The 16,143-nt window shown below is 33.7% G+C and overlaps 1 protein-coding gene across 1 annotated transcript; it reads left to right on the top strand.

Annotated features, from left to right (window-relative positions):
• The first annotated feature begins 1,752 nt into the window (after positions 1–1,752).
• On the top strand, positions 1,753–13,384 carry LOC141689591 (outer envelope protein 61). The gene is made up of 11 exons (XM_074493938.1): positions 1,753–1,953; positions 3,835–4,065; positions 7,721–7,777; positions 7,896–8,024; positions 8,180–8,257; positions 8,419–8,489; positions 8,651–8,700; positions 8,873–9,050; positions 10,255–10,831; positions 11,170–11,313; positions 12,818–13,384. The coding sequence occupies exons 1-11, from the start codon at positions 1,858–1,860 to the stop codon at positions 12,962–12,964; spliced, it is 1,758 nt and encodes a 585-aa protein (XP_074350039.1). The 5' UTR covers positions 1,753–1,857; the 3' UTR covers positions 12,965–13,384.
• Positions 13,385–16,143: the final 2,759 nt, after the last annotated feature.

Raw genomic sequence — 16,143 nt, 5'->3', positions numbered from 1 at the left:
AAATTAAATTAATGGATAAAAAATATATAAGATTTTTAGATAAAAAAATTATAAAGTATATGAAATATATATTTAATATCACAATTCTACTTGATATTATGAAATCAAATAATATTTTAAAAATTAACATGCACATATTTATTATAAATATACATATATTTATAAAAAATATTAATAATTATTTATAATATTTATTTGTGACGTATACTACGTGTCATGTCGTATAGTATACTTCAAGATTAAACACAAAACTAACAATAAATCTCGACCTTATACTTTAGTGTTCATGTAAAAAAACATATATAAATACTACTCCCTATTTTTTACATTTGGTTTGAGCACTGAGGTTAAAAAATATGTATAAAATAGTGAAAAAAGAAAAAGAAAAGTAGATTAAGTGGTAGGACTCATTGATTTTTAATGTATAAAATGGAGATAGTGGAGTAGAAGTAGTGTGAAAAGGGAGAAAAAATGAGAAAGTGGTGAGACTCATTAATTATTTTTAGTAAGTTTTGAAATATAAAGAATTAGTTGTGACATCAAAAAAAGGAAAATATAAATAAATGGTTGGGACAGAGCAGTATATTTTCGTGTCGGTTTCCTGTTATATCCAAAATTATTGTAATGTGTATCATGTACAAATTTGTTGAATCTACATATAATACTTCTACAACCTTCTTTGTAATTATAAATTATATTTTTCAATTCTTTTATTTTTTCAAAATAATTTATATTTTTTTGCAGCTTTGAAAATACAAAAATATTATATTTAAATATATTTTTTGAATTTTTAAAAATAAATTAGAAAAGATGCATTTTTTGAGATAAAAGGTAGGATTATATATTTTATAGAAGTTTGAATGTGAATATATAAGTCGATGTTAAGAACGTGAATCAGAATTACATGATAAAGATATCTTGCACTAATTAATCCCAATGGTCACAATATCAATTATATATGTATATATATATATATTATACAAATATAATAATAATAAATAATTTATTAAGATGGATATATTAGTTTAATAAAAATACGCACTGATCAATAAGATCTTGAATTTAAACGACACTAAGCCTTACAACAATTTTAAAAAGAATACCCAAAATACATCATTTTTCAGCTTCAAACGCACCAGTGTAGCATGCATATTCATATTTTATTTTATTTTACAAAAAATACCAATTTTCAACATGTGTATTCACCGTTTACGGAAACATGAATATGAAAAATGTGCATGCCCTTGAATAAATATGTCATACATGTGTATTTTTTTTTAAATAAAATACATATGCGTATTTTGAGAATTGGCCCCAAAATGATAGGTATTTTGGTTACTCACCGATCAGATGCTTAATTAATATATTCAGTAATTTTTAGAACTACGATCTAACCAAGTTAAATAAATAAATATAAAGATATATAGACACACTTATATATATAGTAAAAAATTATTATATATAATAAAAAAATAGATAATTCATTTGAATTTAAAATTTGTCGATATTAATATATGTATTCATGTAAACAATTAAAATTTAAAATCCGTATTTAATTTTTTCTCGATTTTCAATTTTATTCACGCTAAATTGTCATTAAATAAAAAAAATATATTTTTTTGACAAGTTAAATTAATCATATTTATTAAAAAATATATATTTATTTTACAAAAAGAGTTGGAATAATAAATTAATGATACCAAAAAAAAATCCACAAAAAGAATATATAAATAAAACAGTCAAATAAAGAAACTATAACAAAACGAGCTTAACTTGTGATCGCCAAAATCTGAAACATATACACACAAATACACACACAAACTCTTTGATCTCGATTTGAATCCAATTCAATTGAAGATGTTTCCAGGTATGATGGATCCAGAGCTGATGAGACTCGCGCAGGAGCAGATGAGTCGTATGTCTCCGTCTGATTTATCGAAAATTCAACAGCAGGTTTGTTATCGTTTAGTTGTTTTTTAATTTGAACTCGAATTGTTTGTTATGTTTTTGATTGAATTGAATTGTGGATTTGTACTTGATTGCGGAGGTGATTTGGAGTTTGTTAGAGTTGTAGTAATTAGGATGTGTTGTAGAGTTTCGATAAAGGAATATTCGATAATTTGAGATAATTGGGCTTAACTGTGGAGCTGATTTGAAGTTTTAGGATGTATCGGAGAATTTCGATAAATGAATATCTGATAAATGAATGATTTCGATAGATAACAATTGTTTGATGAATGAACTTATGATTTTGTATTTTATCGCGGAGGTGATTAGGAGTTTGTTAGTTTTTTAGGGAATTTGGATGTGTAGTTGAATCTCGATAAATGAAGGTTTGATAAATGAATGATTTAAGATGAATAATATGTTGTTTGTTATGTTTGTGATTGAACTTGATTATGGAATTAGGATGTTAACGTAGAATCTCGATAAATGAATAATTGAGTATGCGATGAATGAATGAGCTTAATTAATAATTATTGTTTGTGATGAATGGAATTATGATTGGACTTGATCGCGGAGGTGATTTGGAGTTGGTTACGTTTTTAGAGAATTAGGATGTGTAGTTGAATCTCGATAAATGAATATTTGATAAATGAATGATTTCTATAAATTATGATTTTGTATTTGATTGTGGAGCTGATTTGAAGTTCGTTAGGGTTATAGGGAATTAGGATGAGTAGTTGAATCTCGTTATATGAATATACAATAAATGAATGTTTTCGATAAATAAGTATTATTTGTAATGTTTAGTGTTTGTGATAAATGGAATAATGATTGAACTTGATTGCGGAGCTGATTTGGAGTTTGTTAGGGATGCAGTTGTAGAGAATTAGGATGTGTGATAATGAATATCGGATAAAAGTTTGATCAATAATCGAGGATTAGAGTTGGTGTATTTATAAATCCTATAAATTAATTATCTCGATAAATGACTAAAGTCCCGCTCCTATTAACATAGGAGCTGGAATTGGAAGGAAAGGTATTATCCACGAATATTGATATGCCTGTTCTATAAAAAAGTTTTTCGAAATTGCTAGTGATTCTGACTGATACATCGAAATTGCCTCCCCTATTTGTAAAGTACTCGAGAGAAAAAAAAACACCATCGGATTTCAAAGTAGCACGATATAATTCAAAAAATTCACCCAATTGAGCGCGTCTAGCATATTTTTTCACAGTAGCAGGATCACTATAACTGACTCCGTTGAGTTCGCCACCGTAGAACTCAACAGAGTTATGGCATTCAATCTCATATTGCAAGAAATCCAAGAATTTTGATAATGAATTTCGGATAAATGTTTGATCAATAATTGAGGATTTGGTTTGGTGTATTTATAAAGTCTATAAATGAATTATCTCAATAAATGACTAAAGTTCTCCGGTCCTGAGGTATTTATTTATCAAGGTTTAACTGCAGATTGATTTTGTTTAAACAATCTGTAGGTTGATTTTGTTAAAATTCGAGAGCGGGAATTTTAATAGTTTTTTAAATGCATTGTGTCTAGGAGGAGATTAGTTTTTTGCTTTGCTCTGTGTGTTTGAATACAGTCTTATGGGAAATTGTATATCTAGATTGCCTTAAGTTTTTAATGTGGCGGTTATAATTGGAATAATGTTCTCGGTTATTTTGTTTTTGTATGAAAAAGTGATTGAGCTAGTTTAGTTAGGTGAGATTTTTTGTTATCGGGCCTGTGTTGTGTTCTTTGTGCAATTGCATAGTAGGAAGGTGTTGATAGTGAGTTAGATACATGTGTTTTGATTTTGACTCCCTGAGTTAAAATGTTGAATTTGTATGGAGGTCTTAATTGTGACCTGTAATTGACGTTGCAGATGATGTCTAATCCCGATTTGATGAGGATGGCTTCAGAAAGCATGAAAAATATGAGGCCTGAAGACTTAAAGCATGCAGCAGAACAGATGAAGTATGCACGTCCAGATGACATGGCTGAAATAGGGGAAAAGATGGCTAATGCGACCCCTGAAGAATTCGCGACCATGCGGGCACGAGCAGATGCACAGGTCACGTATGAATTAAATGCTGCTCAGATGCTGAAGAAACAGGTAAACATCCAGTTCTTAAAAGCAGTAAAAAACTTTTGTTACTTTAGATGTACTTTAACAAAGTTATTATACATACTACGTATACTTAGTGCAAGAGAATAAGGTGTTACTTTCAAGAAGACAAAAACTCTCATATGTTCTCTCTGCTTCTTCGCAGAGATCAAGTCCTTTTGTGTAATTCACCTTGTTATTTTATCATTTTTCTTATCGCCACCCTTAACCTTTAAGAACTAAATACTAAAATAATTGTATTAGTAAAAAAAAGGAAAGAAATGATTGCAATCTGTACTTGTGGATTAACCTAAAACCGTGTTATCCAATTGAATTAATTTTAGGCATGAGGCTACATAAGTTGGCTCTTTACGTGAACTACTTGCACTACCCTTTAACGATATAGTACTTTTACATTGATTATCTGAAGACCTGCTTTACTTCCGTTACTTGTATATGTTATATTCGTGTCATGTTGTAATGAACTCACTAATTCAAGTCTAAATCAACACCAAGGGATTCAATACAGAGATGTTTATCAGAGAAGAACACTTCAATTGACAATAACAATACTTTCTAATTAGTACTAAAAGGAAATAGATAGATAACACACTGAACGTTCGAGAGGTTCAACTCTCTCCCACTAGAATAAAGTAAATACCAGAGTACTAATTGCCTGCCTTCTCAATAGCCTTGTCCCTCTATATATTACTCCCCCCTTCACATGTCTCGCGTGCTGTCTCCAAGTACTATTAGGTAATGACATAATTGCCCTGATATAGTGTATTCGCATATTTGCCCTTATACTTGGTCGCATTATATATGTGTAGAATTTGTGGTTACCTTAATTCATCACATTACCCTCCCCTCAAAGATTCACCTTGTCCTCAAGGTGGAAGTGCGGGAACCTTGCATCCAAGTCACCGGTTACCTCCCAAGTGGCTTCAAACGGTGGTGAACCATGCCAATTAATCAAGACTTCCAATGTCCACTGTGATCTGTGCTGCACTTTATGAACATTCACCACTAACTCAGGCGTTGCCACCAGCTTTGGTCCAAGTGTTAGTTGTGCTGAAATTGTTGTAGACTCAGGGGATGACCCAATGGCTCCTCTCAGTTGCGAGGTGTTTAACACCTGAAGAATTTTACTTGATACTGGTAGTTCCAAACGATATGTCACCTTTTCAAGATGCTGCAATACTTTAGACAACCCGTAAACTTTTGAAGCTAAATTTTTATATGACTGGTACGCGATGGAACGTTGTCGATACGGATGAAACGTCACATACACACATTTTCCCACGTGGAATGCATCATCCATACTCTTTTTACTTTCATTGTCTTTCATTGTCTTTGCCTCCTGCCACTTCACTAACACCTTTGGAGCTCCGGGAAAGCCTTTAACTTTTGAAGTAACATTTAGCAAAGGCTCGGGAACGACCACTAATTCCAAGTCTGGAGCAAAATCCACAGGGAGCGACAAGGACACCAAAGACACATGTGTTGTCCCAGTTGCTCTTTTAAGTTCTGACACGTGAAAAACGGGGTGGATTCTGATGTAAGAAGGGAGCTGTAATTGATATGCCACCTTGCCTATACGCGGGAGAATAGTAAACTGACAATAAAACCTCGCAGCCAGCTTCTCAATCGGCCTTCTCGCTAACAAATTATGTCGATATAGCTGGAACGTCACATGCACACATATCCCAACCTGGAATGCATCATCCCTCCTCTTTTTATCTGCATTGTCTTTCATAATATTACCAAGATAAAATAGTTTAGCATGCCAAATGATCATCAGTTCTGAGATAGGTGCATTTACTTCAAGAATTTGATCAACTATTATCCTCGCATACATCTCCGTTACAACAAGCTTAAACTTCTTACATGCCGGAAACAACTGAAATACCACAAAAACTTGCTTATAAAGATATAGTCTAAGAAATCTGTAGAAGTTTATACTCTGTCCATTAATCTTATACTTGGTGTTAGCTGGACAGGTCTTCATCACCTTCTCAGCCTTTACCCAATTAAAAGAAAGAAGATCCTTGATATAATTATCAACTACCGAAAATTTCACAATGAATATGGGCTGGTTGATCATTTCGCCAGGCACATCAAAATTTAGTGATAAACTATTCTCAGTACTGCAATAATTTGAAGCAAGTCTATCACTATCCATCACTCCTCGCACCCTCCCCTTAAAACCCTGATACAAATTCGGTTCAACATTTCGAAGATTAATATGCCTCTCAAGATTACTTTTAGCCTCTAAATCCAACTCTGGTCCTTTTTCTTCAGGTAGCTTATAATACATTGCTCCACCTTCATCATCCCACACTAAATTCCTCTGAAGCTTACTATTAAATAAATTGCATCCTCTTATATTATCGAATCTAAACACCAAACTCAACAAAATTATCGTCAGTGAAACCTCCTATTTAAAAGACAATTCATCAACTTTTATCACTTCATGCACCATCCCATTGTAGGCCTGATACAAGTCCTGTTCACCAAGTTGAAAAATAGCAGGGCTCTTATTCCCATCATATCTATCTTTATCCCCCTCCTTATATCTTATTTTTATTCGATACTTACCATACTCATCTTCGTGAAGTTTGTAAATAGGAACAGTATCATACTCTTTTTCAGTAGGCTTAGAATTAATAATCATATGATACTTGACAAGTTGTTGAGAATGTATTTTTAAATCCCTTTCACTTCCCTGGATGAGATCAAGGATTCTTTGCAACACGATCGAAGAGAATAACAGAGCTTTATCTACTTTCACTTTGTCGGGACTATTATCAAACATTTTAAGGGCGGATCTTGCAGGTTGTATCAATTGTGACTTGTTTGAATCCTCACACTTTTCATTCACAGGTTTCTCTACTCTATTTAAATTATCCACTTTATCAACAACCGCAATATGAGTAGGAGCATTAAAAGTTTGAATTACATGATTTATGGACAACTCCCTGGAATGAGAATCATCTTCACTGTCTCTATCACCCTTCCTAATCATCTCCGAAAGCGAATGATGCATAGCTTCCACTGCTTTATCTATTGCCTTGGACACCATCTCCGAAATCGCCTTTTCCAGATTTCTAAACTTATCTTCCTCTATCTTGTCGATTCTTTGAAACTGTCGTGTTTTCAGTTGGGGCGCCATGACCGAATCGCTCTGATACCACTTGTAATGAACTCACTAATTCAAGTCTAAATCAACACCAAGGGATTCAATACAGAGATGTTTATCAGAGAAGAACACTTCAATTGACAATAACAATACTTTCTAATTAGTACTAAAAGGAAATAGATAGATAACACACTGAACGTTCGAGAGGTTCAACTCTCTCCCACTAGAATAAAGTAAATACCAGAGTACTAATTGCCTGCCTTCTCAATAGCCTTGTCCCTCTATATATTACTCCCCCCTTCACATGTCTCGCGTGCTGTCTCCAAATACTATTAGGTAATGACATAATTGCCCTGATATAGTGTATTCGCATATTTGCCCTTATACTTGGTCGCATTATATATGTGTAGAATTTGTGGTTACCTTGATTCATCACACATGTTGAACAGTCACAATTAGCTATAACAGCTGATGCTTTAGACGTCTAGCTTGTAATGGATTGTTTACTTTATCTCTTTATGGCAGGGCAATGAACTTCATAGCCATGGAAACTTTAATGGCGCTTTACAGAAATATTTGCTTGTAAGTACTACTTTTCCAAAGGTTCCTATTTTGTATTGCAGATGTTACTTGATATCTGCGATATCTAGTACACCTGAAAGTAGATTTTTTTTTTTTTTTTTACGTTTTTCAAATCTAGGCAAAGAAAAACCTGCGAGGCATTCCATCTGCCAAGGGCAAAAGTCTCCTATTGGCCTGTTCGCTTAATTTGATGTCATGCTATTTGAAAACAAAGCAGTATGATGAGTGCATAGAAGAAGGAACTGAGGTATGACAACTTCGAGTTCCATTCCTATATGAAATTTCAGTGATTCAATACTGTCAAATATTAGTTAGATGCGTGATATTTCTACTTTATTGTGTAAAATGTGAATTGTTGTTTTACGTTTCACTTTAATTGATTACATTTCTGGATTGCTACAGGTTTTATCATATGATTCTAAAAATGTCAAGGCCCTCTATCGCCGTGGTCATGCCTATAAGGAACTGGGACGGTTAGAAGTGAGTGTTATTGTGCATGATATTCCTACTATTATTGGAGTCTTAAATTTAATACATACTTTATTATATTTATGATTTATCTATTTGAGTATCATGTTAAGTAATTTTTAATATATTTATCTGTCCTCCGTTACCTATTGGAATTTTTGAAATATATGTAGGACGCGGTTTCAGATTTAATTCAAGCCCATGAAGTTACCCCTGATGATGAAACCGTTGCAGACGTCCTGAGGTATTGAATACTGAAGTAATAGTGTTTTTGTATCTGGTACAGAGAGCATATGTTCATCCTGGTTCTTATGCCTACTGTTGATGAATCTTTTTCAATGTTTTTAGATATTTATTTATATATACCTATGCTCACAATGTGACACGAGTATGTTGTTGACACAGGGATGCTGAGCAGAGACTAACAGAAAAAGGTGGTGTTCCTCGGCGTAGAGGTAGTTGCTTTTATATATTATAGTTTTTTTAATGTAACTAGTACTTGCCACCATATATAATATATATTACAGGGTCTGTTGCTTTTCATAATCATTCTTCCATTATTTGATTTCAAGCTCAATCTTTTTCATCTGCCTAATTTTGTGTTTCCTTAAAATAACAAATTGATAGGATTGGTTATTGAAGAAATTACAGAAGAGGTGCAATCTTCATTACCTGGAGATCATGACATTTCCAGTTCAGAGTATCCAACATTGGCACAACAAGGTGCACGAGAAACCAGCAGTAGGGTTCCATCATCCAACACAGAGAGCATTCAAGCTTTAAGAGATGACCCAGAATCTATCAGGTTTATATTATATGTTGATGTAGCTGAATGATACCTGAAGTCCTTTTTTTTAAAAAAAAATTCTCCTACAGTTTTACCTAGGATTCTTGGTCTTTTCTAATTCTCTTTACTTTTTTTTAGGGGTCATTAGTTTTGTTGTTTCCTGTTCACATGGAATGATGCACTTGAGTAGTGTCTATTTTTTTCTTTCCAAAATAAAATTTCCAGAGGACTTCTTTATGTTATGATTGTTAAATAGTCAGCACACACATGTTTTAAGGACAGGGTGTCCCTGTCAATACACGTTTTGCAGCACATTACGGTCTCATGGATACGTGGTAGAGACTTGCTATCTATATTTGCTTATATTGTACTCCCTCCGTCCCAATGAATTCTTAACATTTGAAATAGATTGCTCGACACGCATTTTAAGGCTCGTATCTACTATAGTTATATAAATTATTTTAAAACTTTTTTCGCTTAAAAATTAAATGTTCAATTTTTTATTAAAAAAAAATCTTAAAATAAGTCATGGAACTATACTAGATAAGAGCCTTAAAATGCGTGTCGAGCAATCTATTTTTAATGTTAAGAACCTAGCGGGACGGAAGGATTATACTCTATTCCCAGAGCCTTTTTTCAATAAGCACATAATTACTATTCAATGATTTGGATTTTGGTTATAAATTAGCTGATAGCACCATTTTTGATTTTGCACGATGCAGGCATTTTGGTCTAATTTATATTCTGATTATTGTGGCCCGCATGCGCACATACACACACGCATAAATGTGTGCTTGAAATATTATGTATTATTATATATTTTTTGACACAAGTATAGATACATAAGGCTCTTTTCATCTGTAGTGTGCTGTATTCAGGATCAGGGTAATCATTTCATGTTGTGATACAGTTAGATACACACAGAAGCTCACACACAACATAGTATGTCATTATATGTTACTTTTCAGCATGAATGTATATATATAGAATTGTTGATTTAGAATACTGTTTCTGGGTGTACTTTTTTGTTCCCTCTAGAAGAATTGTTTGGGAACATCGTAAATTCGTAATTGTGTTTTTGGTTCGTATCTCTATATAATATGTCTTTTACTTTTTTTTTAATTGGTGTTCATCCTTTACTTTTTTTTCACCCCTCTAATAAGCTATATTCATCGCAACCGCTAGTACTTATTCTTTTTCTATTATTTGATGTATGGAGTAGAACCTTCCAGAACTTCATCTCTCAAGCTGATCCAGAAACTTTAGCTGCTTTGGGTGGTGGAAAAACTGAAGGCATATCACCTGATATGGTGAAGACTGCGTCAAATATGATTAGTAAGATGCCCCCTGAAGAGCTTCAAAGAATGCTCCAATTAGCTTCTTCTTTCCAAGGAGGAAACACAGGTGTCAATGAAGGTTCTAAAGGTTCTACCTTTGGCACTGGACCAATCCCTTCAAATGTGACACCAGACATGCTTAAGACAGCATCTGATATGATGAGTAAAATGCCAGCGGAAGAAATGCAAAAGATGTTTGAAATGGCATCATCTTTGAGAGGAAAGGATTCAGGCTCAGATGCGGCACAAAATTTTTATCCTAATGGAGTGCAATCAAATAAATCAAACAGCCATGGAGCTCCTGGACCTTCTACACTTAATGGGGACCTTTTAAGGGAAAGAAGCTCTTCTCGAGGGCCTCAATCTAATTTAGCAAACTCACCTCAAAATAGCTTTCCAAGCTCTAGTGCTGATATCCAAGAACAGATGAGAAACCAAATGAAAAATCCAGCAATGCGGCAGGTAAATGATGGATATATTTAGGTTTCACATTCACGTGCGCAAGTTGGTCTACTGGAGCCTACATGTCCTCTCTCTTGCTAAAAGTCATTATAGGCAATGAACGTTAACAATAAATTGTTTTGAAGAGACAAGAATAAAAAATGTTAATATTTTAGCGTGTTCAGCTTCTAATTCATATATGTTTTTTTCGCTAAAAGATTCGTATGTACTTCTGCACATCCTCCAAATGCATTTACCTATTTCAATGCCATTTTCAATATGAATCTGTGATTTTATTCGTCATATGAGTTTTCCACCCTGTACTTGTATGTGTTCATGCTCTTCCTGACTATTGACAGATGCTATCTACAATGATGCAAAATATGAGCCCTGACATGATGGCAAACATGAGCGAGCAATTTGGAGTTAAGCTTTCTCGAGAGGATGCTGAAAAAGCACAAGCAGCAATGTCATCTTTGTCACCAGAGGCTCTGGAAAAAATGGTACCTTTTTTAGTACATGACTCACGGCACACTGAGTCGTGTTGCAAGTATATTTCTATTTATATGATAATTGAAGTTACTCATGCCCTTGATCCTTGTATGTTCATACATTAGTACCTTTCATTTTTTTTTCTCTTTCAAACATTGAAACTTTGCTTTTACTTGGTGAGATACAACTTCAGTAGAAGCAGGGTGATATAGAAACGTATGCATCAATACAATGCTACTGTAGAGTGGTCTGAATAAGATGAAGCTAGTGAGTTTCTGCGGCAAGCCCATTAAATTTTATAAATAGGATTGAGAATTGATCTGGATTCTGGACTATTAATTTAACCCGGTCAACACCTGAAAAATATGATACACATATCATATTTGTTTTGTAAATGAGACAGATATGGCACATAATTTGAACCTGAACTCTTTTTTATCCCAATTATGAGCACCATAAATCCGCTCAAATCAAATTTCATAATATGGTCCATAATTCGGATTCAGCCCTAATTTGAATATAGACTGGATTATTGGATCATTGTATTTCTATCTCGATATCCCTTTCATATATTTATAATATATTTTGTAGATTTAAACTTCCAATCAGTATGTAATAATGAATCACTTATCAACACATTATTACTTTTACATACTTAGATATCATATATTTAAGCTTTTATCTTTTGTACTTTTTAGTTAGCAGTAAAAAATTTTTAGGTAAAATAATTATCAAGTAGTCAAAATAAAGATGATAGTTATTATTTGGGCAAATCATATTCTGATCATATTCAAAGAATCATAATTACCTATATTAGGACAAAGGAAACTGGAGACTGACTCATATTTGGTTTGGGTCTATCCTGTTCATTTTTCACCCCTAGTTATATAATTACAAGTGCTCCTTCCAAGGAGTTTCATTTAAATTGTAATGCAATAGATTTGTAAATTAGGCTTGTACTTTATGTGAAAACATCTTATTGCATTTGTGCAAAAAACATTTAGATGTTAATTTAAAATCTCAATGAATATATATACCAATTATTTGTATTTTATTAATCAAAAAGATATTCATTTATAACTTAATACTTTAAATGTGTAGTTGAATGAATCAAGTTGATACTATTAATTATATACTAGTTAACTATACTCCTAATTTTTCCACACTATTAAGTGCCTAGTGTTATCTTTTTTACACATCTTTCTTTTCTATTTTTTTCCAGCTAATTGATTTTGTGTCATCTATACTAAACTATATAAGCAAAATAGGGTATAATTGTTGGTAGTCATGTTAAACCATAGAAACAATAGTGATCGTTAGATCTTAATTAAATAAATGATAGCCGGTAGATCTTATGTACTTTACTAGAAACCAAAGTTTCGATCTCGCCAATAATTAATTAAAAAGTTTTATACTTTTAAGTAAAGTCTTAGAGACTGGTTGAGCAAAATTTTTAGTTTTATACATGTTTAACTCTTTGCCACCGGCCTGATACATTATTTACCGCTCTTGCAGATGAAGTGGGCAGACAGGATTCAACGAGGAGCAGAAGGTGCAAAGAAGACAAAAGATTGGTTATTGGGAAGACGTGGTATGGTGTTGGCAATATGTATGCTCATTTTTGCTGTCATTCTTCATTGGTTTGGTTACATCGGCAGTTAAAATGACCTCTACCAGAACAGCCGGATTCTAACCTTTGGAACATAAAAATAGTGAAATTTATTCATCCGTGAGGACTCATTTCTTGCAAGGACATGTTTATGAAAGATATGAGCCTTTTTTACAAGGTGGAGTTGCAGTCTTGTGGTGGAAGTTGACCTCTATAATTCTTTTTGTATGTTAGTATGTTCGGTCCAATAATATATTGGCGGTTGCTTTCCTTCTTTATTTCAATCTGTTGAACCGATCTTCCAGATAACTTCGGCGGATAGATCTCAAGAAAAATTTCAGGAGTTAGGCCGGGTTTTCCTATTTTGTTTCATAGGATCATCTGACACTGTACTGATCATGTACTTTCTGTTATAAAGAGGCTACTCACCTGGTTTTACTAGTAGTTGAATTGATATTATAATTTAGAGAAAATTGCAATTTGCACCCTTTTATTTTGTTTCAAAAATAAATGTATATCAATAATATTGGAAACTCAGTTTGCATCCCTCAACTTCAACCTGCCAATTCAGAAAGCCCCAATTCGACGGTTATTATTAAAAAAGTAAGGGGTAGAATGGGAATTTCAGTAAAATATTAACTAAACTAATTTTTTTTTATTTTTCAGATTATATTAAAAATTGAATTTATTATTATAACTATAAAATAATATCTTTAAATTTTTTGAATAATATTATATAGTTGAGTTTTGAATTTTAGTAATATTATTAGAGTAAATTGCAGTTTGCACCCATTATCTTTGGGTGTTTTCTCATTATGGTCTCAAACTACGTTTGTTGACAAGTTGTATTCCAGGTTTTAAGTATCTGTTCATTTTGCACCCCTTTAACCATCTGCCATCCAACATCACTGTTAACGTTAGTACTGTTCAATTTTCAGAAGGATAAATTGGTAATTTGGTTTGCCTAACGGCTATCTAGGCACTTAGCAGTATATATACACAACCCCAATACATATATGATTCATACATCACTTAGCATCTATTTTACAGCCTTCATTTCTTTTCTGTTAATGGCTTGCAGGTGTAACTGTGGGAAGTGGGTATTGGAGGCAACAACATGGACCTCAACAGCATGGAGGCAACAGCAAAAGAGAGTACTTAGTTCATTACAAATACTGAGAATGAAGATAGTAATTTTATGTAGCAGTCGTTACATTTCGATACCAAAATAAACAAATGAGAGTAGCAAAAGAGCACACAATCTCAGTTCATTACAAATACTGAGAATGATTAATGTGTGATTGTATTTGAAATACCAAAATATCACATAATAGTACGCAGAGATTTTATCTTAAAATCACTCCTTTTTCCCCATATTTTCCTGCTTATGCAACCTTGCAGCCACCAAATTCTTTAAAGATGTGAATTTCTGGCCTTGCACTCGCTGAATCTCAGATGTTTGTGCTGGTGCTTTGAAGGATTTGACGATGCCTGCATGTGTTGAGGTCTTTAATGGAGATGATCTTTTACTTAGTCCAGCTAGTTGTTTCACTCTTCCGCCTCCAGAACCACCTGACTTTTTTCTACCAATATTGTCTGTTTGTGTTCCTTCATATTTGGTTCTCTGGTTTGTTGCTTCATCTGCCTCTTGTTTGTTCTTTTTCTCATCTAATGCCTGTAATCACATATAGATAAGCCAATTATTAGTGGCCAAACTATTTTGATTTTATAGGTAAGGGTAAGAATAATATTTCACCTTTGCAGAACAGGTTCTGATATTGTGTCCTTCTTCCTTACAGTATGCACACCTGGGAGGCCTTTTTTCTGCTACATTTTCCCGGGTCTGTTCCTCCATATTCTCACACCCTGTTTGGGCTCTTTCATCCAATTTCTGCATATACAATGTTTATTCTTGAACTTTTAACTCGGGTACATGTATTGCTAAATGAAAAGAGTAAAGTTAGTACACAAGTCTAACCTTTTTTGTGCAGGTTCTTGTGTTGTGACCAACCCCTTTGCAGTGACTACACTCTAGACTTGTTCCTATCCTCTTCATCATGTAAGGTTATTGGCTCTAGTTTGAATGACATCTGATCTAGTATCCATTTTCTTTTTTGGTCTCCCTGGAGCTACTTTTTTAAGTGGTGGCAATAATGGGGTCTCTTGAGTTTGTTCCCAGAATTCTGGCCCATTAATAGGTTCCAATACATGGCTATAAACTTGCAAGTACCATGTTCTTCTATGGCAGTCATCCATGTATTCTAGTGGGCTTTCTTTTTGAAAAAATATACATGAACATGCATGAAAACAAGGTATACCTGTTAGTTGCCATTTTCTGCATGCGCAAACCTTATTTTTCAGGTCACATACAATCTCATGACCACCATCTGTCATGGTCACATGGTTTTTCTCCTACAAATCCTTTCCAAGCATGTGATATGAATTGATTTGAACATAGTCACAATTCCCATCTCCCTGAATCGATTGATTGCATTATTAAAAACTTCGCAGTTATTGTTGACGAACATTCGGATTTGCATATATCTCTAAAGGCTGTTCTACTCCATTGTGACTTTGGTTTTGCTATCAACCAAGCATGTGCTTTTGGGGACAACTACAAGTTAAATAACATGTTATTATATGCATACTAACATAGTATATGATGGTGCAAAATGAGTTATTGAGGGAAGAAAAGTACCTTCTTCAACTCATCCATATGCATCTTAAAGAAGTACTCTGTAGTTGCCCTAGCTGCACACCACATAAGCCTCCTCACTCCAATACTTTTATGTTCCTTGTGCAAATTCCTGTATAAGTGCATAACGCAAAAACGATGCTCAGCCTCCGGAACGTGCGATTCTAGTGCATTTACCAGGCCTTTTTGCCTATCAGAAATAAAGGTGTAGGTGGCAGCATTAGAAATTCTTAGGTCATCTTTCAACAGACCTATAAACCATCCCCAACTATCATTATTTTCGGCTTCGACTTGGGCCCAAGCAAGTGGATACATGCCGTCATTTGGGTCAGTTGCAACTGCTGTTAAAAGGATCCCACCTAATGGGCCTCGAAGGTGACAGCCATCTAACCCAATTATTGGTCTACAACCATCCAAAAAACCCTCCTTTAATGGGCCAAGGCAAACATAAAAACGCTTAAATCTTCTTCTTCTTCTCCTAGTCCAGTAGGCTCAGACATTATCTTAATAGTTGATGTTGGCATCTGTCTTCTAACT

This window comes from Apium graveolens, chromosome 10 (assembly GCF_009905375.1).
Source record: "Apium graveolens cultivar Ventura chromosome 10, ASM990537v1, whole genome shotgun sequence".
NCBI lineage: Eukaryota > Viridiplantae > Streptophyta > Magnoliopsida > Apiales > Apiaceae > Apium > Apium graveolens.
The sequence above is the reverse complement of the archived record's forward strand: the minus strand, read 5'-3'. Positions and strand labels throughout refer to the sequence as shown.

What these genes read in the sequence shown, in the direction of transcription:
- LOC141689591 (XM_074493938.1), top strand. Translation starts at nt 1,858, where the DNA reads ATGTTTCCAGGTATGATGGATCCAGAGCTGATGAGACTCGCGCAGGAG. An exon ending in CTCAGATGCTGAAGAAACAG is followed by an intron (nt 4,066 to 7,720) that starts GTAAACATCCAG and finishes TCTTTATGGCAG; the next exon opens with GGCAATGAACTTCATAGCCA. An exon ending in TGGTGTTCCTCGGCGTAGAG is followed by an intron (nt 8,701 to 8,872) that starts GTAGTTGCTTTT and finishes ACAAATTGATAG; the next exon opens with GATTGGTTATTGAAGAAATT.